The 27000-nt window shown below is 38.1% G+C and overlaps 1 protein-coding gene across 17 annotated transcripts in view; it reads left to right on the top strand.

Moving 5' to 3' along the window:
- FOXP1 (forkhead box P1) overlaps positions 1-27000 on the top strand; it is a 528438-nt gene that overhangs the window by 452493 nt on the left and 48945 nt on the right. For all 17 annotated transcript variants that reach the window (XM_058288482.2, XM_012521022.4, XM_071212158.1 and 14 more), the window contains one exon: positions 19840-19944. In XM_058288482.2, coding sequence (XP_058144465.1) covers positions 19840-19944 — 105 coding nt within the window. The remainder of the gene's footprint in view (positions 1-19839; positions 19945-27000) is intronic.

Genomic DNA, 27000 nt, shown 5'->3' with positions numbered 1-27000 from the left:
GAATATACCTGGTGTTTCTTTTTCATAAAACCTAAATTCTCCATCAGAGAATAAAATATTGGTGCTCTTGGTTTAATTGCTAAAATTATAGAAGCTTTGTTATAGAACTGTTGCAGATACATGTAAGCCTTTAACTTGTGCATATTTTGATAATTAGAGCCTATCAAGCCAGACATTTAAGCAGTAAGCTCTGTAGCTCCTAGTATTCTGAGTCGCTCTTCCTCAGTTCAACTTTTAGTGTTTTTCGAAAATCAGATGATAGTTTCTTTGGCATTTCTTTTGATTTGAAGTGCTTGAATTAAACTAGTACTCCAAATCTTTCTCTCCCATTAGGCATTTTGGAGAACCTATAGTCTAATTATCCCTGAATCCTTCAAAATTCTTACGCAACTTCCCATCAGTGTGTCTTGAAACAAATCACTGGAGTCATCAAATTGGGGTCATAAATTGTAGCCTGAGGGCCAAAATCGGCTACCACTTATTTTTGTAAATAAAGTTTTATTGGAACACAGCCACGCCCATTCTTTTGTTTTGTCTTTGGCTGCTTTCACACTTCCATGGCAGACCTGAAGAGTTACAGCAGCAACTGTATGGCCCTTTTCAGAAAAAGTTTCTGAACTCCTGACCTTAACCATCAGACCCGTGTTTCTCAGATTTTCTGATACTATTTTCCCAGTTTATTGGTTAAGCATACAGCTTCTAGACCTCTCCCACAAAGATTAGCTTTCCATTGGTCTGAGATGGGATGCAGGAATTTGTATTTGTAACATGTACCCTAGATTCTTGTTACTCAAGATCTGCTGACCTGCAGCTTTGACCTCACCTGGGAGCTTGTTAGAAGCATTCTCAGGCCCTGCCTCAGACCTGCTGAATCAGAATCTGCATTTTAACAAGATCACCAGGGAAGCGGCTATACCTCCAAGATTCAGAAGCAGTGCAGGAATCGTGTTCAGTTCACGTGGGTATAGCACTGTTGAAGAGGGCAGGGTAATCCTCAGTCATAGTCATAGTCAGTCCACAGAATTAGTGGCTTGCCAATTTCGTGCAAGCCAACAGGGTGGGGGTGCAGCTGGAAGGGACCAGACCCTGTCTGCTCCTCCTTGGGGACTGCCGCTTCTCCTTTACCTGGGGCTCGGTCCTCCCCTCCCCGTGGTTCTGTGGTTACAGGCCAGTGGCAGAACCTTTTTAGCATTCTGATTCCTCTTTTCTAGTAAGAGAATAACGGTATTAGCCTAAGTTACTAGTGGGGATGGAAGGAATGTGATCTATGGTGATGACTCTGATGCTACTAGCATTAATTTAACTGTTAGCTTGTGTCAGACATAAAGTACAAAGGACTTGATGTACCACAGTTCTCCCACAGTAACCTAATGGGGTACGGTCCTTTTTAGGTGGATGATGTAACTGAGACCCAGAAAGCTTTTATAATTTCCATAAGTCACGCAGCTAGGCTGGGACCACAACCCAGATCTCCCTGGCCCCTCAAATCCTTGCAATAACTGCTCTGTTTGGTGGTTCCCAGACTAACTGCTCATCAGGACCATGTGGGCTCCACCCCTGACCTAACTGGATTAAAATCTGCAGGGGTAGAGCCCAGGGATGCAGACCAGGCCAGAACCTTCCATGGATTATAGCCTGGGGCCAGAATGAGGTCTGCCCCAGGTTTGGGAGTTTGGGAGAAGCCCCAGGAAGCTCCCCGGTGCCAGTCCTCCTGCCCACCTCTTTTATTTTGTAAGGAGGCTGGCAACAGGTGGCGACCAGTGGAGAACGTGGCCGGCTGGCCTGGCCTATCATGTGGGTGGGGCGACAGGACCGAGAAGTGGGCATGGCCAACTGCAGAGGCCTAAAGCACAGGGCTTATTTCTGCTCCAGAGCAAACTCCTGGCATCCTCCCCTATCCGCCGTCTCCCTGCACAGGAAGTTGAGGCTGTTGAGGCTGAAAATGCTCGTGCTTAGGTCTGGAAGAACCACTCATTTTATATCCAAACATGATTTTGGGGGTTTGGCACCTGTCATGCTTTGAAGAGTTGTAATCTGCTTGTCATATTGCTTAAAAACAGTTGTTTCAGGGTCTCAGATGAAGGAGGAAAGGTTCTCTTGGGGCACTGTGGCATGGTGCTGTATCACCTTCTGTCATTCACACATGCAGGGAGGTCAAGGGGAGAAAATCTTTAAAATATTGGCATGCCATGAGGGATAGGTTTATGGGTTTTCTTGACTGTTCACTTTGTGGGGCGATTAAAAGAAACAACTCGGCCATTATTCTCTAACAGCTGTTGTATCTTACCTCTATAAAGTGCCTTTTGCCATAACACAGCATCATTAGACTCTATAAATCTTTTCCTATTTATTGTCTTTAAATGATAAATGCTTTCCAATAAAATGACATCATTGGTCTGGAGAGTCATGTTCCTTTTATAAGTTTCTCTTAAATTTGGTTGATTTTGTCTTAGGGTATTATACGGGATAAGCCTCGACCCATGGGGTGTTTCATGTATAACGTGCCAGATTTCTCACACAAAATAATGTTTGAGCTCCCAGCTTCTCCGGTCCTGTATGGTAGATGTTCTTTTCTGATGTGTTGCTGACTGCTGATGTGCATTTTCCTCCAAATCCATTTGTTTGCATCCAACCACATTGCAGGTGTTTGCACTGTGTGGAAGGGCCCTACCCCCTCTTCCCAAATATACATCAGCACCCTTGATGCATATTCTTCACCAGTGGTGTGAAGGCTTGTACATGGTTGGAGAAGAGTGAGCTTTTGGGAACACTGAAAGCATTGTTGACTGTACTCAGTTTTGCCCTTTTACCTATTAAAAAGTTCTTGTTGAGATGTCCATCTTTACTACTTAGGATTAAACAAACAGAAAAGTTTCTTTCAGTGGAATTGGAGCCATCCAAAAGTGGAAAAAACCAAAGGTCTCCAGAAGCCCACATAGCTTGGGAAAATCCTGGTGTCATTTAATGACAGCTGGGAGGACCTTGTTCTTAATTCAGTAAAAGGGCTAGGTGTTGGGGGGACATTGAGAGACCTGTGTAACTGGCTTAAGTAGAAGATAGGTTGTTTTATCTCAAGGTTTATGAAGTTACTCTTTGTTGCTCTGCTCACTGGCTCACTTGGGTAATGCAAATAATTGCTTTACTTATGTACAGCATCCCTAAAGTTCTTTATTCCACCCCCCCTCCTTTGTAATCATTCAAGGCCTAAGTATATTATAAACTATATTCTCCTCATTAAAACAATAGTGGAAGCTCACAAAAGGAAATTGTTAATATGTGTTCCAGCTTGTCCTTTCTGCCTTTGTGAATAAAGAAGATAACCATTCCTTTGGGAAGCTATTTTGGGAATTGAGCAACAGATATGCTAGCCGGAGAATTCTCTTAACTATAATTTTCCTTTTTGTTTCTGCTCAAAAGTAACATCCTGATGGGCTCCTCGGTGCAACTGCACATAGAGAGTACAATTGCCACAGCCCATGTGGTGTGAATATGGGACAATCCCCTGGGCACATGTCACCAAGAGTTGTACAGCTTGTTCAGTGTCTCCATCCATATGGAGTCTGTCCCATTCACAAGAAGGCATCGGAGCTGGGCCTTGTGGGTCTGTGGTCAGTGTAGTGTGAAAAGTAAGCTTCAGCTTGCAGCAGCCTCTGTCATACAGTTTGTTTCATTGTAGATCTGAGTTAGAATGCATGCATGCCACACACACATGGATACACTTAACTAAGAAGATATGCAAGAACAGTCTTGCTTATTTACTTTTTGCCCCTCTTCAATTTTAGAAGCACATGGTTAACTCAGCAGGTATGACTTTGGTGCATGAAATATACTTGGTTTATAGAAAGTCAGTTTAAAGGAAAGAACAGACCTTTCTGGGTGATTGTTCATGAATTAATTCAATTTAAGGAGTGTGAGGATTAAATGAGTTATTATTACACATTATACATCTTCTATAAACTGTGTGGTTTTGTTCTTTCATTTTCTCCCTTTTCCACTGTGAAAACTATTTTTGTTGTACAATTTGGATTGTTGGGCTAAATTTTTTTGTTTGTTTTAAGTTTTAAAATGAAAAAAGGAAGGAAGAAAATCATTATCACCCTCAGAAATATGGAAGTAAAACATGCAGGTATTAGAACTGCAAAAGGAGAATACAGAAAATTGATTTCCAAGTGAATAAGGTGAAAAAAATAGGGACTTTGTAAAAGGTGGTTAAAAATTTACCAGAAGGCAAAAGGCCTCCATTTGTATACCCAAATGGTGCTCTGCTTTTGTGTAACTATTTGTGTTCTTGTTTGGTAAACAAACGGAACCCATAGCAACTGTAGCTGATGATATTTATACTACCTGTAAGACTTCCCTAAACAAATAGACACACTTTTATGACCTTCAAATTTCCATTCCTTTTATGGTGTTTAAGTAAACCAGTATAATAGAAGTCTCCTTCCCTCCCTTCTTTCCTTCCTCCCTCCCTCTCTCCCTTTCACCCTTCCTTCCTCCCTTCCTTCCTTCCTTCCTGCTCCCCGCATTTCTTTAAGGAATATATATGAAGGATCTTCTGTGTGTTTGTGTTTTACATCTGGATTGTGCATTTTGAAAGCATTTGAAGATGTATTATGGCAGAAGGAAAGAAAAACCTGAAGTGTTTTTATTAATAGTGTGGTGTTTGCTTTCAAAGTGGCTATTTTAGTCATCTGGTGGAATTCAGGTCAGGCATCCTAAAGGCAGGATTATTATTATTATTATTATTATTATTATTATTATTATTATTATTACTTTAGACCTTAGACTCAGGCAGTCATCTGTGGTAAAGACTATGTCTCCACTTTTATTTCTGAAGTATTGATGGAAACACTCTGGTACATATGAGCCCCTATATTCAACTTACATTTTCCCATATGAATCATATTTACAAGAACAAATGTCTCATGTTAAAGATCAGTGTGAGAAATAAATGGCAGTTTACTTTAATTAGAAAAAAAAATTGACACCAAGAGCTGGAATAATCCAGTGGCACTTGAATAAATTAGAGGATTGTACAGACAGAAATAAAACGAAACTTAAGGATAAATGGGAAGTTGTCCAGAATTGGACAAAAATGAGTTCCTAACAGGGACTGAACTCACTGGACAAGACTAACACGCATATTTCATTCAGCAAAAACTGACCAAGCTCTCAATGCATGTCAGGTGCCATTCTAGGTCCTGGGGTACAGCCACGAACATGACAGAGTCTGTCCTCACGGAGCTGATGTCCCAAGAGAGGAGAAATAGAGCGAATAACTAGGTGACACTAGGTGACAAAAGGTCACCTAGAGATAAGTTCTTAACAGTGGTAAAGCAGGAGAGGGGAAGAGTGGAGTCAGGTTGCTGTTTGAGGTAGGTTGGTATGACAAAGCCTCTCTGAGGAGGGGACCCTTGAAGAGTGTGGAGAAGTGAGGGCCTTTGGGCTGAGGGCACAGCAAAAGCAAAGGCCCTCGGGGGTGGGTGTGGCTCAGTGGTTGAATGTCTTCTGCTTCCCACACAAGGTCCCAGGTTCATCCCTGGTACCTCCTAAAAACAAAACAAAGCAAATAAATGAGAAAACCAACTTGGGAGAACCAGTGTGGCTTAGTGGTTGAGTGCCGGCTTCCCATGTACGAGGTCCAGGGCTCAGTCCCCAACCCCCGTACCTCAAAAAAAAGCAAAGGCCCTGAGGTAGGGCTAAAAGTAGAATGTATTTTGCTGCAGCATGGTTTACGCCTTGTTTAGGGTGGGGTGGCTGTGTTGTTTGGTGGTTATGAATGTGGGCTTTGGAGCTGGACTGCCTACATTCCATTCCAGACTGCTGACTTGGCAGTTATTTAAGTTACCATGCCTCAGTTTTCCATCTGTGAAATGGGTATGATTAGGCTTTGCCTCATAGATTAACTGTGAGGGTTAAATAAGTTATTACACATTATAGTGTCTGGAACATAGTAGTGCTCAATAAATATTAACTATTAATTATTATTAGATATTCATTCAGACCACATTTGTTGATCACTTATTATATAACAATAATGTAGGTTTTGGGAATTAAAAGATAACCGCAACATTGTTCTTCCCCTTAAGGAACCTAGAGAATAATCAAAGACAAACATTGCAGTTACAGTAGTGTGATAAGTACAGTAATAGGAGTATATGCAAATACTATTTAGTGCATAATTTGTTAAAAATAAAAAAAAGAGCCCTGGTATAATATAGTGTTAATGAGATTTTTGTACACAGCAAGCTCCATGAAGAAAAAATGCCATCCCTTGTCGATTGCTGTATTCCTATCATCTAGTACAGACTACCTAGTGCTAAATTTTAATACAGAATTCAGAAGAAGGTGAACTAGTAAGGTGTACAGGGGCAGGAACCAAGCAGACCAAGAGAAGAAGTTAATTAGGAGTAGCTCCTTATTTGGCCATGGAAGGTGTATGAGTACCTGCTTAGCCTTTGTTAATTCCAATAGATGCTTCAAACACGGGAGAAAATTACGGTTTCAAATAACAGAGGTTCTCAGTCTTTAGGCTTGTATCAGAATACAACCCAGTTTGCTGGGCCACAGCCCCAGTTTCTGATTCAGTAAGTCTGGTGTGGGGCCCAAGAATTTGCATCTCTAACAAGTTCCCAAGCACCAGCCTTTGAGAATCACGGACCCTACAACTTCCCAACTGCTCCTCTTAAACTCTGTGGCCTTCTTCCCCTCTAAAGTTCAAAGTGACAGAAAAACAATCTGGATTACTATTATATAGGAAGGAAAATCTTTGTTTTTGTGCCAAGAACCATCGTTTCAGATAGAAAATTTCTTTAAAATATGGTCCAATATAAACTATTTTATGGAACAGAATTCTTTAAAAATTCTTTTAAATCATTTGAAAATACTGGTGTTTGTTTTTTTTCTTTCTGATTTGTTTATGCCCAGAAATGGTTTCTGTGCTTCATTCCTCCGCCTTATCTCATGTTATCTCTACTGTTTGTTGAGCTTCTGCTGATACTTTAAGGCCCAGATCATCATATATTATTATAGCCCTTTATGTCCCTGCCATCAGTTCAGTTCTCTGTCTCTCCTCAAGAATTGGACAGAACTTTTCCAGAGAGGATAAGAATTGATTCACAGTCACAGTCAATACTAGCAACCTGAAAACTTACTTGATTATGCACCAATCAATGCAGAAATGTTTGAATATGCACTCCTACCTAAATGTATTTATTTACTTTTAAAATTTTTATTTATTTCTCCCCACCTCCTGTTGTTTGCATTTGCTGTGTGTTCTCTTTGTCTGTTCGTTGTGTGCTCAACTTCTTTTTAGGAGACATGGGGACTGAACCTGGGACCTCCCATGTGGAAGGGAGGCACCCAATCATTTGAGCCACCTCTGCTCCCTGCTTCTTGTGTGTCTCATTGTGTTTTTTGTTGTGCTTTCTCATTGTATCATCTTATTGTGTCAGCTCACCAGTTGGTCAAGTCAGCTCGCTGTCTTGCTCATCTTCTCCAGGAGGCACTGGGAACTGAACTTGGGACCTCTAATGTGCTAGGTGGGCACCCAACTGCTTGAACCATATCCACTTCCCCCAACTGTATTTATTGATAAATTGTGTGCATGCTGTAATATAGTATTAGATTGCTTACATTCCAAAAGTTAAAATATTAAGCGCTTGAGAAATATGTTCACACATTTGTGCATGTGTATATATACAGAAGTTGGAATACTATCTTAACACATACATAAAGAAAGTCTAATATTTTACCACTTACCATGGATCATCTTATGCACCACTTTGGACATCCTTATTACAGTGACTATCACAAAGTGTAGGTATTTAATAAAAACCTGCTGAATTAGGAATAAGGAAGAGTTTAATCCAGTGAACATTAATGAAGAGAAATAAAATAACCGCAGAGAAATCAAAGTAATGACCTCAAGTAGAGAGTAATTCCAAGGAAACCTAAGAGCAAGTATCTAATGGTTTTGATATTTACCCCATTTGTCCCTTCATCTGCTGCTCTCTCATGGTCCTTCATGTTCCGTTCCATGCTTTTTCTAGTTCTGGAGTATAACATACAAAACTCTTATAAGTATGCTCTAGAGCATTAGGGCATGAGGGGGACAACAATGAGATAAGAATTAGCATTGAAACTTTTGCTTATGCTCTTTGGTTTTCTGGGTGTTGTGTCCTCTAATACAAGGACAAGGTTCCACGTAGGCCTTGTGACTCACCAATGCAAACATGCTTGGATTGACATAATGAGAGTGCCTGCCTAATGGTGTTAATAACTTTTGGATTAGTGGTCCCTAAGTCTGTATTGACACAGTTGCTCACAAGCACTCCTTGGAAAGCATTCTGTTTTCTTAGCAAGATCCCAGTGTTAATGCTGCCAGTGGTAAACTCATAGTTACAAACCGAGGATAGCCCTTAATGGTGTCAGAAACAAAAGCTGGGCCATTGCCGCTTGTTCTTTTCCTTTCTTTATTCCTTCACTCATCACCTTGCAAACTCAGGCCTCCTGCCTTTGTCATCACCTGCTCTGTATGGAATTGACTGATCAGAACATCCCAACCAGTCTCAGATTTGAAGGCTCTAGTGCTCTGCTCCATTGTCCTAAGTAGCTGGTGTTTGGAGAGCGATCAAGATGGCACGCTTTGTAGGGAGTGGGAGGAAGAGATGAGAAGTGGGGGCATTTTCAGGGGTTGGAGTTGTCCTGGGAGGTGCTGCAGGGACAGTTACCGGACATTGTATCTCCTCCCATGGCCCACTGGGTGGACCGTGGGAGAGTATGGGCTATGGTGTGGACCACTGACCATGAGGTGCAGCAGTGCTCAGAGATGTATTCACCAAGTACAGTGAATGTCTCATGATGATGGAGGAGATTGTTGTTATGGGGGGAGGAGTGGGGTGAGGGGGGTGGGGGGTATATGGGGACCTCATATTTTTTTAATGTAACGTTAAAAAAATAAAGACAAAAAAATAACATAGAAATCAATGAATAATTAAAAAAAAAAAAAGATGGCACATTTCACCCAGTGGAACTGAAAAGGGGATGGGGCAGATTGGTGATGTGGGTCATGAAGAAAGTAACTACCAAACCTATTCCCCATCATGGCACCTGACCTCAGGTGCTTGCTTTGTTAAAGTAGCCGCCTATTAGTCACATCTCTTCCAAACACCTAAGACTCCCAGAGCTGAGTGGTAGATTCTAAAAGCGTGGGGCATAGTGTGCTGTGGTGTTGTGGGGGCCTTTGAAGATCTTTGTGCCTAAGTTCAAGCTGACCCTAAGGCTAATCCTTCTCTAATGCAACTTCACGTTAAGGTGTGTCTTCATAGACTTGGCCCTGGGTGCAGGGTGGAATTGGGCAGTTAATCTAGCTGCGGACTGGATCACCTTGAGGAAGGCTTGATGGGCCTTGGGTTTCTCAAATGTCAGACATTTGAATATGTGCCCCATTGCCATGATGTTCACCATAATCTACTTATATTATTTTTAAGATTATTTTCCTTAAATCAAGTCAGTCTTTATTTAAAATAAGCCTCACATTAAGAAATTATTCCTGTGATGTCAGAGATTGGAGATGACAGATTTAGGTTTGTCTCATTCAAATTATAATAAATTACAGTTCCTTAAAAATATGCACCCTTCCATACCTGACATGCAGACAGCTATAGAAGGCATGCATATCATATCCATGTTGATATATTTTGATCTAGAATTTCCTCTTTTTGCTGGCAAGAGGGCCTTTGACTGAATATGTAACTATGTCAAGTGGATCATAATCCTGGTTTGATGGTAAACTTTGGTTTCCTAGAAATATCCAAAAGTATGTCTTAGCTTCCTAAATCATTTTCAGAGCCCTGTTTATCTGTTCATACATGTTATGTATCCAGGTTCAAGAATAACACCCAGGCATATAGGATTCCTAAAGGAGACTTAGTTTTTTCTTACTTTGTAGTTTTTGAGATCCTATTAAACCCATTGACCCAAAAGAATAGTCTTGGTTAATGTAATATCTAGCAACCATTATTCACTAGCTGAATCCCTCAGCATTTCCATATTAGTGTAAGATTGGTGTTTGTTAAAAAAAAAAAAAAAATCACCATTTCCCTGTGCTAACTTCCTTCAGTCTTGCGTGTTTTGTTATATTTAGTAAAATAGAACATGTTCTGTTATATTTAGTAAAACAGTCTTGTGTATAATTCTTAGTTTTGGGGGCAGAAAGTATTTCTACCAGTGCAAATAATACTTGGTGGGATTGCCCAGTGCCACCCCTTTCCATGTGTATCCATGTCCGACTTGTCTTTCAGCCTAGCTTTCAGGGGGCACCTCATGAGTGCTTTCTTTAAGCACAGTCATTTTGGGGTCAGATACTGATCAAGGATCTCCCCAGATCCTTCGGGTTCAAGTTGTGGTGATGGCCAGAAGCACCATCAGCACTGGGAGCAGCAAGGCACTAGGAGCACGTTAGAAAGAACCCAACACCCTCAAACCCTTACCCTGTGCCTGCTGGCTCAGAATCTGTATGTTAACAAGCTCTCCAGGTGATTTATAGCCAAGCATTTTTTGGAAGACACTATTGTAGAGTAGTAATGGAAAAGGAAGATTTTGTGTCCTTTTCCTTAAACACAATTCATGTCATCTTTTAGGCCCAGTCAACATTCTTTGAGCCATTCACTTGCATCTGCATCTTCAGTTTTTGCTGTATCTGCATACACCTGTTAGTAATATTTACTTTTTTACTTAAAACTGAGTAGGCTAAATAGATTTTGTAAAAAGGTACCACTGAGAAATTATTAATCTGATGGACATGTCAAGAGTTTTTTCCTAGTACACATAATCCCTAACTGTGAAAGTGAGAGTTCTTGTGTTCTTTGCCAACTTCCCCAGCACAGCTCAGTGGGCCGAGCCCCAAAGACCACCCCAGAAAGGTGAACCTGTATTTCTTTCCGATAATTGGTAATTAAAGGGAAAAAAGCTAGACACAAATAGTTACAGCTTGTATTTCAGATACAAAGTTAGTTAAGGTAGTTCTCACATCTTGAGACACAATATTGAGAGCAGATAACAACTGTAATCTCCATCATTGTTTAAAAGCACAAATCTGGCACTTAATAGGCTAATTCATAGTCACTCCAATTGCAGGTTCTACACATGAATATCATATCACAAGGGGATGTGAAATCCTCTAATTAAACATGATTTGAAAAGCAGCAGAAAATTGAGTTGATGAGTGTTCTGGAGAAGAAGAGTCAAGGATTTACTGCATGAGAAAGTGACAGAGAGAAGCATGTATGTTTGTTCCAGTTAGTAGAGAACTCATCTTTATTCAATCTGAGTTAGGCCTTTTAATAGGCTTTGAGAGACACTTTTTTCTTTGTGGTAGGATTATAGAGCCCTATGGCAACTCATTTTTTGAAAGCTGATTGTTAAACACAGAGGATGGTATATTTCTGTAATGAGTGAAAACCAAAATGTAAAGGCTATATGCTAGAAATGTGATGTCTGAGTCGTTTCCCAACTCTTCCGTATGAAAATAAGAAGCCCATCTGCTCCTTGAAGTGTTTTCAGTGAAAGTTAAAGGAGAAAGGTCATTTTTACAAAACTGCCAAAAGAAAGATGCAGGGCTTACATCAACTTTTTCCTGTTCCCACATACCGTTTGTGCTTCTTCAGGCAGGTCTGTGACCTTTTCCCCCTGACACCACAGTATAAAACACGAAGAAGCATGACTTTTATTTTCTGCAAAAGATTGCAGTTTGAATTTGAGCTGATTTTGAGGCGATGTACAATACTGTGAAAAACACGCCAGGAATATAAACTCTGTAATGGAAAATTGTGTAGGTATTTAAGTAATCATCTCTTTGGCTACTGTGACTTTACATTGTTCTTTTCTACCAGGGCGACTGTGTTCAAGTTCCAAGACCACCTCACCTGGCTTCTATCATTGCATGTAGTGAGGCAGGTTGCATTCAAGTTGACGTGTATATGTATGCACCATAAATATTTAATTACCAATTAGTGTTTTTGTAATTGTGTAACATCTTTGTATTACAAAACTTCCTATTTTTAATGATATAATTTATCCCACTGAATGTACATTCACAGTGTTGTTGCTCCCATCACCACCATCCATTACGAATACTTTTTTATCACCCCAAATAGAAACTCTGCATTTGTTAAGCAGTAACCCCTTGCTCCCCCCCTTTCCCCACCCTGGCCTCTGATAACTTATAATCTACTTCGTGTCTCTCTGAATTTTCTTATTCTAGATTTTCATATAAGTAGAATTTTATAGTATTTGTCCTTTCGTGTCTAGCTTACTTCATTCAGCATACTTTGAAGATTCATTCATTTTGTAGCATGTATGAAAATGTCATTCTTTTTTTATGGCTGATTAATATCCCATCATATGTGTATACCACATTTTGTTTATCTGTTCTCCTTTTGATGGACACTTGGGTTATTTTTCATTTTTGGTTGTTGTGAATAATGCTGCTGTGAGCATTGCTTTATAAGATATCAATCATTTTTTGAAAATAATTAGAATAAAAATCTTGAAGTCAATCACATTTTCAGGTATGACATCATTTCCAAAATATTCTAAAACCAAATTCATACGCTCGTATTTAAACATAGGAAGTCCCTGATAATTTACTTAAAATATCATTGAAAGTAGGAGATTGTAGTGAAGCAAAAAAAGAAGAGTGAAAGAAAATAGAATAATTTTTGTATGTGTTGTCATAAAAAGTTAAGCAATGAAAAGCTTTGAAATAATAAGTCATTTCCATTGATACTTGGCATTGTTATGTTCACAGTTTAGTGTAAGATACTTTTTATTACTATATAGTCCTGAAACTGTGTATCAAGAGCACAGATTTCTGGAAACCATCCGAAATGGCTTTAGGTCACAAAATTTAATGTTTTGGCTGGGAACGAGTAATCTTTTGCCACCCAACCAAAACCATAACTTGTGATGGCTCTGAGAAGGGAGCATTCTGTGGCTGGCAATGTTACTGGGAGGATATTAAGGAAGCATGTGTGCAGGGATAAGAGACCGAAGACATTAGAAAGAAAACAGGTGGACGAGAGGCTTGAGCAGTAGGGAGCCATCGAGGTAGTTTGTCAGCAAACTTGTCTTCATTATTAGTATCCCAGGTGCCTTTCACAAAGTCAGAGTACCATAAATGGTGGCTGGCTGGATGAAAGAAAGCCCTAATGATGAGAAAGAAGAAAGTGGCCACTGGGGAAGAGAGGGAGGGAGGGAGAACAAAAGGAGGTTCGTTGTACTTACAGGTGTATATATATTCGGTGGGCAGAGAGTAGTTTAGAAGAGAACAGCAACTGGCTTCCTCCTCCACAGCAGGGTTAAGGACATCAGGACTCCTTCCTGGAAGGTATAGAACCTCACTCATTCTTTTTGCCAATACTCATTAAGCCACCTATTCCCTATTCATTTCATCAGTAACAAGATGCATCATTTGTTCCTAATCCCAATTCCATCTTTGTTAGCCTTGGTTTACAGTGTTGTTAGAAGACTTACTGCTGGAAGGAGCAACACAGGTCAGCTTGTATGATTTCATTTTCTAGATGAGGACATGAGGGACAGGAAAGTGAAATGACTTGCACGTTTCCTGTTTTATCAGCACAGCTGTAATGGAAAATATGGTCTCCCCTTGCTGGGCTCCCTACCCTCTCCATATGTAGAAATAGTACTGGCCCTCAGTAAAATGTAACGTTTCACTCCATTTAGTGTTCAGCAGAGCGCAATCTGCACTCGAAGTTATACCCCTACCTCCAGCCATGTATAAAAATTAACTCAAAATGGATTATAACATAGATGTAAGAGCTAAAACTATAAACTCTTAGAAAACATAGTAATAAATCTTTACTCTAGACACCAAAAGACCAAGTGACTGAAGGAAAAAAGAAATTGCATTTCATCAAAATTAAGAAACTTTGTGCTTCAGAGGATCCTATCAAAAAAGTGAAAAGGCATTTTGTAGAATGGGAGAAAACTTTCACAAATCCCTATTTCTGATAAGAAACTTGGATCCAGAGTATAAAACAAAAAAATTTCCCACTCAACAATAAAAAGACAAACTTCAACTTAAAAATTAACAAAGGACTTGAATAGACATTTCTCCAAAGCAGATATGCAAATGGGCAGTAAGCACATAAAAAGATGCTCAACACCATTAGCCACTGAGGAAATGCAAATCAAATGCACAATGAGATACCACTTGATACTCACCGGGATGGGCAGCTAAAATAAAAAAGACATGATAACGAGTGTTGGCAAGGATGTGGAGAAATTAGAACCATCACTCATTGCTGGTAAAATGGTGTAGCCACTCTGGAAAAGCAGTCTAGCAGTTCCTCAAAATATTAAACATTGGGTTACCATGTGACCCAGCAATTCTGCTTTCAAGAGAAAGGAAAACATATCCAAATAAAACTTCTACATGTATGTTCATATCAGGTTTATTTGTAATAGTAAAAAGAAAAATGGAAAATACAAATGTCCTTTAAGCAAGCAATGGATAAGTAAATCATAGTATATCCATATAATGGAACGTTATTTGGCAATGAAAAGGAATGGAGTAACAATACATGCCACGGTATACTACAATATGGATAAACCTCGAAAACATTATTCTAAGGGAAAGAAGTTAGACATAAACAATCAAGTGTTATATAATTACATGTCTATGAAATGCCCAGAATAGGCAAATCTATAGAGATAGGAAATAGATTAGTAGTTGGTGGGGGAGGGGGTGTGTGAGGAGGACTGCTCATGGGTACAGAATTTCTTGGGGTGGGCAGTGAAAATGTTCTAAAATTAGATTGTAGTGATCGTGATACGATTTTGTGAATATACTAAAAGCCATTAAAGTATAATGTGAATTATATGGTAAGTGAATTATATCTTGATAAAACTGAAGAAGAAAAAAATCCCACAATTTTGAGTGACTAGAGAGCAACCAACATTGTCTTCCATGACTTAATCTGTAAATTAACGTGCCAGGGACATAAAATGCAACTTATAATTTTGACATGATTTTTGCTATGTAATTCATGCTACAGATGAGTTAAAATTTGGAGAGGAAGACACAAGAAAGCAAACATGGAAAAGTGAAAAAGCAAATTAAGGGGAGCCTTAGAAGAAAGTCATGTGAACTTGAATCAGTGCACAGGAAAAGCTGAGAATGTGTATTCAGGCAAAAGGAAAAGTAGCATTTAAGTTGGCAGGAAATGTCTGGCTGTAAGTGAAGTTTCTGTTCCCGTCATCTCCGTCATGGATTCTTCTCTTAGTTACTACCTAGAAAATTAGACTGCAGGACTAATGGTGCAAGGACAACTAAAGACTACAGACTGGAGATTTGGGCTTATCTTTAGCTTTAGCTAGGTGATTATAATGATTGTAGTTTTGAGTATTGGTTAAGTACTGCATTTGGGAACATAATAGTGAATAGGTAACAATGAAGAACCACAAAAGTTCTATAAAAGCCTCTTGAAGGCTGAGGTCAGTGTTGAAGTTAAGGCTGTACATACCTTGGTGGAGAAAGGATTAATAAGCAACAAAAAAACTTAAATGTCATCGAGAATGACATCATTGCATCATATTGAATATATGCTATATTTAGTGTCATGTAATGGCAGGCATCATTTTTATGTATTTATCGATTATATTTTTCATGGCAAATTGGTTCTTAATAGTCTGAAATGCAGTCACTCCTGTATTAAAGTTATACTTAATTTTTATATATCAAGAATTATCAAGAGGAATCTGACTTTTTTTAATTGCATACTATTTGGGTTTCATATATCTAGAATAAAATTAAATAATGAGAAATATCATAGCACTCTTTTCTTATGTAGATTGGCATTATTTTGGTCTTTACCTACAAGAATTTTTTTTAAAGGCCAACTCCAATTGAGTGTATATTGACATAGAAATTAAAGAGAACAGCTTACTTATTTCATGTCTGTTTATGAATCCACCTAACATTTATTGAGCCCTGTAGTCCGAGGCCCTGAGCGCGTGGAGGTGATACATGAATAGGACAAGATCCTTTTCCCTAAGAATACTCAACCTTGCTCTTTATGATGATGATAATAAAAATAATAAACTTTATTAAATGACCCCAAATTTTTAAAATTTATTTTGGGGTGAGTGTGTTTAAATTCCCTGAAAACCAAACACATTACTCATTGACGTGGCAGCTTTTCAGAAGCCATACTTCACATTGGTGAACTGCCCTTGAACAATTAAACGACGAGGCTCATGAGCAGCTTCTTACCATCACATGCACAGATCTTCATTTTTCCTCCACATTTCATCCTGTAAAAATGGGGTTCTGAATTAATTCAAGTTGAAAAACACCGTTTTACACATTTTTTTATTCCCCATCTTGTCCCTTTTGGCAAATCCCAAAAGGGAATAAGAATAGAGATACTTGTTCCACTTTTCTGATGAAACAGAAAAGTTCCCATTTAGAGGTCCAGCTCGAGTTGAACGATGGATGGGACTTCACAGTGGAGGGCTGAAAAGCCAGAAGCAAGACTCAACCACACATGTACCCTGTGTGCTCGTTTGCTACACCACTGTCAGAGCCAATGGCAGCCTGAAAATCGGGTCCTGCATAGCACTTGATTTTTTCCAACTAGGTATATATATATTTAATTGCAAAGATAACAGTTGTACAATTAAGATACCAACAATGCACAGAGTAAAAACTTCAAAAGATAGGAAAAGTTCTCTGGTGAAAAATTAGTCTTCCCTTCCCCAGAGGCAACGGTTATTATTACCAGCTCCTTGTATGTCTTTCCAGAGAGATTGTTTCCACTGCCATCCTATTCTCTTTCCTTCCAAAGCCAACTATTTTATTTCAAGCAATTGTATATTTAAAAGTATTTGTTTATATGTTAAATAGAAAAAGCAAATGGTGGGAATATGTTTCCATTTTTGTAGATAGTAATACATTAGAGCGAAAACAATACAGGACAGTAATATACAAAAAGTGTTAAGAGTAGTCTTTAGGGTAGTGTAATTAGATATGGGATCATGCTCATTATTTGAATTTTTCTATAAGAGCATATAATTTCATGATAAAAAAATATTTTAATCACATTTTCAAGAGGTCTTCTGATTGTGTAAATATGTACATGTATGTTTGGAGTTTGAGTTTATTTGAACTTCATTTGTAACTGGTTGTCCTTCTAAGGCCTTGAGATGAGTGGTCATCTGTACTTGAAAATAATGATACCCAGTTGGACTAAATACAGATTTTTTAGAACTGAGACTAATTTTCTATTCAGTCCTTGGATCTGTCACAATTAAATAAATTAATCAAAAAAGGGAAGAGGGATGGCAAACATGGTAAGTCCTGTACATTCAGTTCCTAGTCATAAGTTCCTCTATTGAATGCATATTATTATTTTCTTTCATATTATTTTCAGAACACTCTCATGCTTAACCGAAGGGGCACAGTAGAGAAAAAGCATTTGCAGTTCTTAATTGCTGATATTACTTTGTATTCTGTCTAAATAGTTGAGGCTCCTAGTTCACAAATTTTAAAAATAATGGATAGTATATATGATGGACTAGGAATTTAATTGATACATAGCATTTCTGGAAAGCATCTTGAGTAAATATTCATAGTGAATTTTAAAACTTAGTACTCATTAAGGATTCCATTTCTCTGAATTCACCTTATGGGAGGAATCAATTGTATGTTAGAATGTTTTGCCTGGTAAATTTTTATAATTTATAAATATAGGAAACATGGAGGGAATCTCAGTGTTTCTTACATTTAATAAAGGAATAACTACATAAATTTTGAGCATAACTAAAGGTAAAATGGTATATGATAGGATATTGCCCTTCAGTAAATAAAGTTTCTGAAGACTAATTGGTAACATGAGAAATTATTTACAAAACTGTATTAAGCATAAAGGAATGATATGGATCTTCATGTCCTTATTTGTCCCGTGCCTATGTGTGTGTTTATATATAATATACAGAGCTCTGGGTGGTAGAATTAAGGATAATTTTTTCTTTGCTTTATTTTCCAAGTATTCTGTAACAAATATATTTTAGAGCTTTTTAAATTACAAAAACATTTTAACCAACTTTAATAAAATTGCTAAAGAAAAATAGTTATTATGATTAGGTTTTTTCCCCCATCTCTTTTCTTTTTAAGCTAATAATGGAAACAGTTTTCTTTTTAAATGATTTTATTTCCTTTCAAAATATCTGAGAATTCTAGTACTGTTGAAGGCCTCTTTCATTTCTAACATTATCAATAATTTTTTTAAAATTCTATTTTTGTATCACATCTGGTTTATTCATTTAAAAATCTGAGGTTGAACATAGACTAATAATTTTTCCTTCAGTCCAATGAAATCTTGCCCTCTTAACTGCTTAGAAAATATCCTTTTATAATTGGGCTTTATAAATTTCTCTATAGCAACTTCAGTCCACTCGGTGTCTTCTTTTCTCACATAAGGGACACTTTTCAGTGCTTTCATAAGTTAATTTTTCTGCGTTTTTGTTTTTTGTTTTTTTTGTTTTTGTCTCCACATTTATTTTCTTTAGGAAAGAATAGCTTGTCATTTCCAGCAAAAGTCATTCAAAAGCCATAGGGAGACCTATTGCTCTCTGATAGGGTGTGTAGTTGTGTGTGTGTGTATGTTTACTACTAATGTCCCTTAGTTTAAGTGTTCTTAATAGGCTCAATGTGACTTCATTATGTTATAAGTCAGGGGCAAGTGGCATTTGTATAAGTCTGCTCTATGAATGTGAATCAATAAAACATAGGAATACACATCCTGATGGAAGTACAAAATACAGGCCTCTCGTGTGCGCGTTTGTGTGTGCAATAATGATTCACTGTGCTTCAAGTTCAAAGTCAGACAGAGGCAGTGGAGTAAGTTGCAAAATAGCCCTTCCCATGGAGGGAAAGTGCTTGAGTACAAAACAGAACTCTCAATGTTAGTTTTTACATTTCTATTTGATGAAATCTTAGGTTATGGCAATAAATTAAAAGTAATTTGTCTGAAGTCTGGATACAGAAATCTAACAGAAAATATTTGAGAATATGGTTGGTTCATCAATGAGTGCAACAGATACACTTCCATGAGCTCCACATGGCTTGGATCAAACCATCCCATGACTTGGATTTGGGTGGCCAACCATTATGTTATTGATGGAAACCCCATTGGAGGAGTAACCCCTTCTTGTTCATTGCCCAATGTTCTCTCACTCTTGTAGTCAATTTTAGGAATATAATCTTCCTACTATTATTAACTTTCATAAAAGCTAATCATCCACTTGGATGTATTTGCCTTTCTAACTGATTTAATTGTACATTGCTGGATAAAATTACTTCATGAAAAGATTAATAATATATCACTTTATATGAAAGCAGTTTCTGGGGGAAGAACAGGAGGAAATCACTGTGATATTGATAGTGTGGGTTAAAAAACAGTAAAGAGAACCTCAAATCAAGTACCAACTTTATAATTTTTATTATTTAGATTAAATATGTTGTAGCTTTTTAGGAACTCTATGGTAGTCTAAGTAGAGAGCTTTGCCTCTAACAAAAGCCTGTCAGATGCTTTTCGTAGTAATTGTACGTTCTAACATTTGACTAGGTACGTTTTGCTACAATTTAACTCTTGTTTCTAAGTAACTATAAAGAATTAGTGAAGTCCATGTGACAAAGAAACTATAAATTCGGTTCTGTCCACATTTGGCCTTGTGGGCCCTGGTCATCCTTGCCTGGTGGGGTAGTTCTTGACAGCAAATTCATTTTCTTTTTTCGGTATTTTTTTCTTGCAGTCTGTCCCACGAGGAGCATCCCCATAGCCATCCTCTCTACGGACATGGTGTGTGCAAGTGGCCAGGCTGTGAAGCAGTGTGCGAAGATTTCCAATCGTTTCTAAAGTAAGAATGATTATTGTTTGCTCTCTTCTTGCTTTTGCTCATAAAATGCCTTTTCAGTCCACTTCGAGAGTGCACTCTAAATCACAAGGCCTAGTACACTCTCACAGGAATAGTTACAAAAATCTATCAAGAGAAAAAGACTTAAACCTGAAGGCAGTTTGCATACTTTGAGAACGAGCATACGTTTACCCATTCTCTTCTGAATGACAGTTGTTTTTTTGGTAATTGTCCCAACATTAAACTTGAAATAATTTCATTTTCAATTTTATTCATGGCCCTACATATTAAATCAGTGACATAGGAGCTAGCTTTAATTTATGGAATTGGTGTGCTACTGGCCAGCTGCAGCTTGGGTGATTGGGCCCCTCTGTTGTTATAGAAATGCCTTTATAAACATAATGAATGCATGCCGAGGAAATGTTAGCAACTCAGTTCTTTCTGTATTCGTAGTGACTTTGTTCAGATTCTTGTCCTTATAGGGAGAATGGAGTTAAATTTAATTTCTACAGTTAAAGTATGAATAAAACTTGGGATATTCCATTTGAATCTGTGCACTGATAAAGTATCTCTAAGTAAATGACATGTTAATCTTCTTATAGCTGAAGTGAAATGCCTCTCTACTGCATCTTAATATCTCCCTTACCTATCATATTTTGTCAGCTAAAAAATTTTAGACTAAATTGCCCTGCATTTTTTACATCACAAATATATTTATACTATCATTGACTCATTGACCTAGGAACTAAGTATGATATTCTATTATGTTTAATACATATCTTGTAATAATCAAACACACATACATGTATAACTCTGTATGCATGTTGATTTGCAAATTGAATCTTGGGGGCTCTTTCCCTCTGGCTTTTCTCTCATTCCAGCCACAAGAAAACAGAGGTGGACTGATTTATGTGCAGGTCTCTGATTGTGTGTGGTCTTTATATTGCTAACAACATTCTCTGTATCTGTCTTTGTGGACCCAGGTACAAATATTGTAATAAAGCCACCCTTAGCGATACGTCAAGTGTTACCTGCAAGCAGTTTTGGTGAATAGTTTTCTGATTAATGAATGGAAGCCTGTGAATCTATTTCATAGCTTCCCAGCTTCAATATTTTACTTCAGGAGCAATATGTAGTCATCAAATACTTTAAGTACTCCAAGAAAATTGTTTAAAAAAGATGTCCACAATTGTTTCTAGATTCAGCAATCAAGAACAGTGATACTGTGTTTTCAGTCTGGCATACTCATTTATAATTATTATGATTCAGGTTAGTGATATGGGCTTTGCTTTCTTTATAAATCACTCATTATAGAATCTTTGATTTATTTCCTGATCATTTGTCTAATCCCATCTATATAATAAGAGAATAAAAACTAGGCAGAAACTACTTTTAAGTTCTGATTTCTCATTCTGCACCAGTGCTGGGTTTGGTAAATATCTTGGTGCTGATTTCCTCAGCTACAGAATGGCTGATGAAACATCTGTAAGTGTGATTTTTTAATTTAGTTTAATTTTATTTTTGAGGTACCAGGGGCCGGGGAGTAAACCCGGGACGTCTGTATATGCAAAGCCCACACTCAACCACTGAGTCATGTTAGCTTCCCTGAGTTAGTTTTTTTGTTTGTTTTGCTTGCCTGTTTTTATTTTTTTTAGGAGGCACCGGGAACCAAACCCAGGACCTCCCATGTAGGAGGCGGGTGCTCACTCCCTTGAGCCACATCTGCTCCTCTGTGATTTATATTTGTAAAATCTCTAGAATCATAAATCCATCATCACTACTCTCTGATATGTCAATTTTAGAGTCTAAAAGGAAAAAGCCAGTATCCTAGTTTGCACCATTTTTCTCATTCAGGCTTTTGAATAGCCAAGATCTTTCTACCCTACCCTACCCACCCACTCAATTCATCATGTCCGTTTGTTAGGTGGGCTGAATTAGGTGATACATTAGCGCACACACATATGTACTACATCCATATGTGTATTTGTGTGCATGTGTACATGTGTATGGTGACGGTTTGTTTTTTTCTGTTTTTTTTTTTTTTAAAAGTGTACCTTGGCAAGGAGAGTACAAAATTTTAAACCACTTATAGTACTAAAGAAAATAATGTATTTTAATGATCATTAGAATTGGGACTTTGACTTGATTGCTATAAAAAAGCCAGTTTTCATTCTAAGGAAATGTAGGAGTATTGCTATTGTATAGGAAACCACCTATCAATTATTCATGTGGTTTGCACATGACATGACATGTTCTCAGTTCATGTTTGCTCAGTGGAATTGGAATGCCTACTATGAACCTGCCACTGTTGCTTGGTTATTTCCCAGTATTTATTTATTGACTTGTATTGTCAGAAGACTTTTATTTGTAAACTCTAGAAACCCAACTTAAATTGGCTTAAGCAAAAAAAAAAAATAGTTGGAGGATGATAATTAGTTCTTTTAACTTGATTCCTTTAACTAGAAAGTCCTATGGTATAGCTAACTTCAAGCATGGCTGCATCCAAAAGTTTAACTAACGTCATTGGGTATTAATTCTTTGTTAGCTCTGTTTTCCTCGTGTTGGCTTAATTATTGGGTTCTTTCCAAGCGAAACTGAGGACAGGCATGCCACAGGTTTAGCAGTCCCAAAGGCATCTCTTTTCCCAGTACTTCTGGGAAAATCCCTGGGCAGACTCTCATTGGTCCAGATTGATTCATGTGTTCTGGTCTTGAACCAATCGTAACAACATACCCAGGCTTGTACCACATGCCCACATCCAGAGCAGAGGGAGCTGTTACACCCAACATGAATCAACATGAGGGCTGCGGATGAGAGTCTTGCTTCCCAAAAGTAAAAATGAGGATTGCATCCAGAGAAAGGAGAGTGAATGCTGATTAAGGAAAACATTTCTAACTCAGAGACTTCTGATCTTTTTCTGAATTACACATTGGTTAGTCTGTAAATGACATCAGGCCTTTAGGTTTTCCTCTACAGCATGATTTTATTTTTATTTAAGTAGGAGGTACTGGGGATTGAACCCAGGATCTTGTATGTGGAAAGCAGGTGGTCAACCACTGAGCTATACCCACTCCCCTCTACAGCATGATTTTAACTCCTGGAAATTCAGAGTTGTCTTCAGGTTTCAGGTTGCCTAATGTAGTGGGAAATAAGTTAGTTTTCAGACATATTCATATCACACACATCTCTGCTCAGCTTAAAGGGAAATCGAATAATTGGATTTACTGAAACCAACTTTGTTTTCCCTTGAACTGGTCTGAGAGGAGCTACCTTCTTCTGGTTCAAACTAAAACCACATGGCCTGTGTGAATGATGACCTCTTGGAGTTATTGTCATCGGGAAGTGATATTTCAAGTGTTTCTTCTCTAATGGCCAGATTTGTAGACTCTGAAATCGTCTTTCTTGGGTCCATTCTTCTCAGCTATCCCTCAATAGAGGCTTCTTATCGCTTAGTGATTGATACCAGTGGTGCTTGAATTCTCCATGGCATTCATGCTCAACTAACTGTATCAGTACTTTGACCTTGATTTAGATGTTTCTTTTCACCAACTTCTAATTCCCTAATCTTAGACTCCCCTAATAATTTACACTTAAATAGCCACAAATGATGTGCCAGGTATTGTTCCACGTGTTTTATATGTATCAACTCATTTAATTCCCACAACGACCTCATAATAATGATATTATAGTGTTACTTCCCACATACAAATAAGGAAACAAAGGCATAGAGAGGTTAAGTGATTTGCCCAAAGCCACACAGCTACTAAGGTTGAGCCAGGATCCAAGCCCAGGTAGTACTTAGGAGTACTTGTTCATAACTGCTGCACAGTCCTTCCTGGTCAGAGGTAATGCATTTATTAACTGTCTGCTTTCCATTTAAGGCAGTGGGGTGTAAAGGAAAGAGCTTTTGGAGGAAGGCAGATTAGAAAGTAAAGCCTCTTAGTAGTAGTATATTCATTCTTTCAGCTAGTTACATAGCATCTCTGAGCCTGTTTGTAATTTGGGATAATAATCCTAACTACTCTTAAGGGTTGTTAGAGTTAAAAAGTACAACATGTAAAACACCTAGCCCATAGTAGTCACTCACACACAAAAAATTAGTGTTTCCCTTCTTATCTATTGAAGTATATTTTTAAAAGAGGGATAATTTGAAATTTCTAACCTTGTACCTAAGGAAGGAGCTATGACTACATAAAGCATTGATATGTCAGTAGAGATCGTTCTGTAATAAAATTTTTTCACCATAAATTTCTGGTAAAAAAAAAAAGTCCCACGCAGTCAAACGGGATCTTAGGGCAAGAACTGGGGAACTTTTCCTCTGAAGGGCCAGGCAGTAAATCCTTCAGGCGCTGCAGGCCCTAAGATTTCTATCCCAACTACTCAGCTCTACTCTAAGAACAAGAGAGCATCCTGGAACCACAGATGAAGGAGTGAACATGCCGTGTCCCGTGGACCACAAGTTGCTGACCCCCGGGCTGGGGTGTAATTTTTGGTGTCACCACCTCCTTTCAGCTGAGCAGCATTTCTGCCTCGCGGGCCTCTTTGTAGTCACTGGGCATTGCTGTTCTGGCTTAGATTTGTCTGAATTCACAGGCCCTCATGTTTATTCATATTTTGAAGGAATACCCGTGTGTGCCATGCCCTGTTATGTCATTCAGTTTTGATGCTTACGTGGGTTTGGGTTCTTCTACCTGCATTTTCATGTTCCAAGGGGACAGGGAAGTGGCCTTTCCTGATAACCGTTTTTCCATCTCTTCTTGCTCAGCTAATAAGGTGTATCTCTTAGAAAAGCCACGATCAGTTAGGATAAAAATCCCACCTGACAGTAAAGTGCCACTGTTAGCAGAGAGAGGGGTTAAGACAGGGAGGAGGGGACACACAGGTCTACAGATGAGGCCTGTTTTTTCCCTCCTGAGGAAGAAATATCATAACTGTCAGTAAATCAAAACCAGAGATTTGACACTCTTCTGTGATCATTCTGCAGTGTTTGTTCCCAAGGTGAGGGATACCACAGGGCCCTTGATTTCAAAGATAAATACTGTGCAAATAATCATCCTGTTGTCTTTCCCTCTCAGCCAACTGAGGGACACTTTATCAGAATCAGCAGATACCCAGTCTATTGTATGCATTTTTTATCCGTGTTTCTTTTCAAAACAAGTTGCAGTTTTACTGTTGATTTTTTTTTTTTAATCTATCAACCATGAGTTATCACATGACTGTTGTATTTGTTAGGGCTAACTGATACCAGCAGGTGCTAATGCTAACTCTAATGAAATTGCAAAGCCTGCATTGCTTGGAATCCTCTGATAACAAAAACAAAAATAAACCCATTGTCTTCCAGATAGGTGAAGCTGTTCGTGTTGTTCCATCCTCTTCCCACTTGGGTCAGTTTTTTCTTTTCAAAACAGATTGCAGACACAATCATCACTAATAAAAAGAGATTTATAGTTCTTCCCTTTTTCTTTAAAAATAAAAAGGCAAATACGATGCTTTGGCAAAGTAGGGGATGGATTTGAAGGTTAAATTGTGACCATATTTTCCTTGTACTTAGAGTGTAAAATCAGATGCAGACCCATAGTTTCACAAATCCCAGGTATTCTTTAAGGGCTTGGGGAAAAAATTTCATTTCCCCTAGGGTTTTTTGTTTTTGTTTTTATTTTGTTTTGTTTTTGCTAGTCACTTGTACAACCTCTAATAAAAGTGTAATTTGTATTCCATTTGAAAATATTTTGTTTTTGCTACTTTTTGTGGCAAAGAAAAAGCACCAACAGAACCAAAATTCCTTTGCATATTAGTCAGATGTATATTATTTATTAAAGGAAAAAGATTTTGTATGTACTCTGATAGAAGGCATGGGAAAGAATGTGGAAAGAACACGCCCAGAGGTGGAACTTTGACCCTTTGAAAAAGGTTGAGGGCCAGGGACAGTAGAGAGGACATTTTCTTGGTAATTTGCTTTTTTTTTTTTTCCTTGTGAATTTTACTTTTCAAAACTGTGAAGGGTTTTATGTGAAAGAAACTACTAAGTGCGCTCTGTAATGTTTTCACAAGTGTTTTTATCATGGTAACATCTTGTTTACTTTAGTTCCCTGCCTAAAACTACTTGGAACATGTTAAGAAAACAGTTCAAGAAAGCCTCGACAAAGAGGCCTTTGTTTCACAGCCACCGCGAGGCTGCAGGGCTCACAAAGGTGTTAACTTTCAGCCCCTTAAGCACTTCCACATGAAATTCCACCAACTGTGTTTGTGGTTTTGGAAAAACAAAGTGTATGTTAAAGAAACCAGGTATATGCTAATACATGTCGAAGGAGGCCGGATATCATAAATTGTTTCAAATCCAGTCGTGGCTCTCCGTTTGCACGCCTGAATGTTCTGCCGTGAAATTACTTCTAGTTAGCACTGGAGACTTAAACAATGAAAGGGAATAGCCATCTAGAGTTGTGGGTGTATGCAAATAAAATTCCAGCCTCAAAATTAAAATCTCAAGAATATGGAGATGAGAGTTTTATCCGTAAGATCCCAGGTGACAAAATTAGTGTAAAATATTAATATTTTAATGAATTCGACTTTCCACTTATTTTGCATTTTTGAGTTGTCCTAAAAAAATAAAACTTGGCTGTTACCAAAATATTTTTCCCCCTAAAAAGCCCCTCCTTTAACCTTTCTGCCATTGTTCAGGAGTTCAAGACCTTTCCAAGTACTTGGAAGAGGTCAGAGTGGCCTAAATACCACAGTGCCCTCTAGTGATATATAGAATATTAGATAGAAAAGTTTAGACAAGTTTGTCAAAGGTGGGAGGCTCAGTGCCATCGCTTTGCTCAAAAAGAAGCAAACAACTTTGGAACGCAGTTTTTTTTTCCAGCAGAGTTTAGTCAGAAATGCAAATGAAATTTAGTTTTTTCTTGTAGACTTTGAAAGCATTAGAAGAATTTTGAATGTCTTACACAATTTATGCTGAGTATAAACCGCACATAAATATGTAGCATATTGTATAGTTACATTGTTGTGTGTTCTTATATTTTAAGAGCCATTAGTTAGCTCGGGTATTTCACGTGGTCA

Source organism: Dasypus novemcinctus, chromosome 26 (assembly GCF_030445035.2).
Source record: "Dasypus novemcinctus isolate mDasNov1 chromosome 26, mDasNov1.1.hap2, whole genome shotgun sequence".
NCBI classification, from domain to species: domain Eukaryota; kingdom Metazoa; phylum Chordata; class Mammalia; order Cingulata; family Dasypodidae; genus Dasypus; species Dasypus novemcinctus.
Note: the sequence above shows the minus strand (reverse complement) of the source record. Positions and strands in the feature narration are given on the sequence as shown.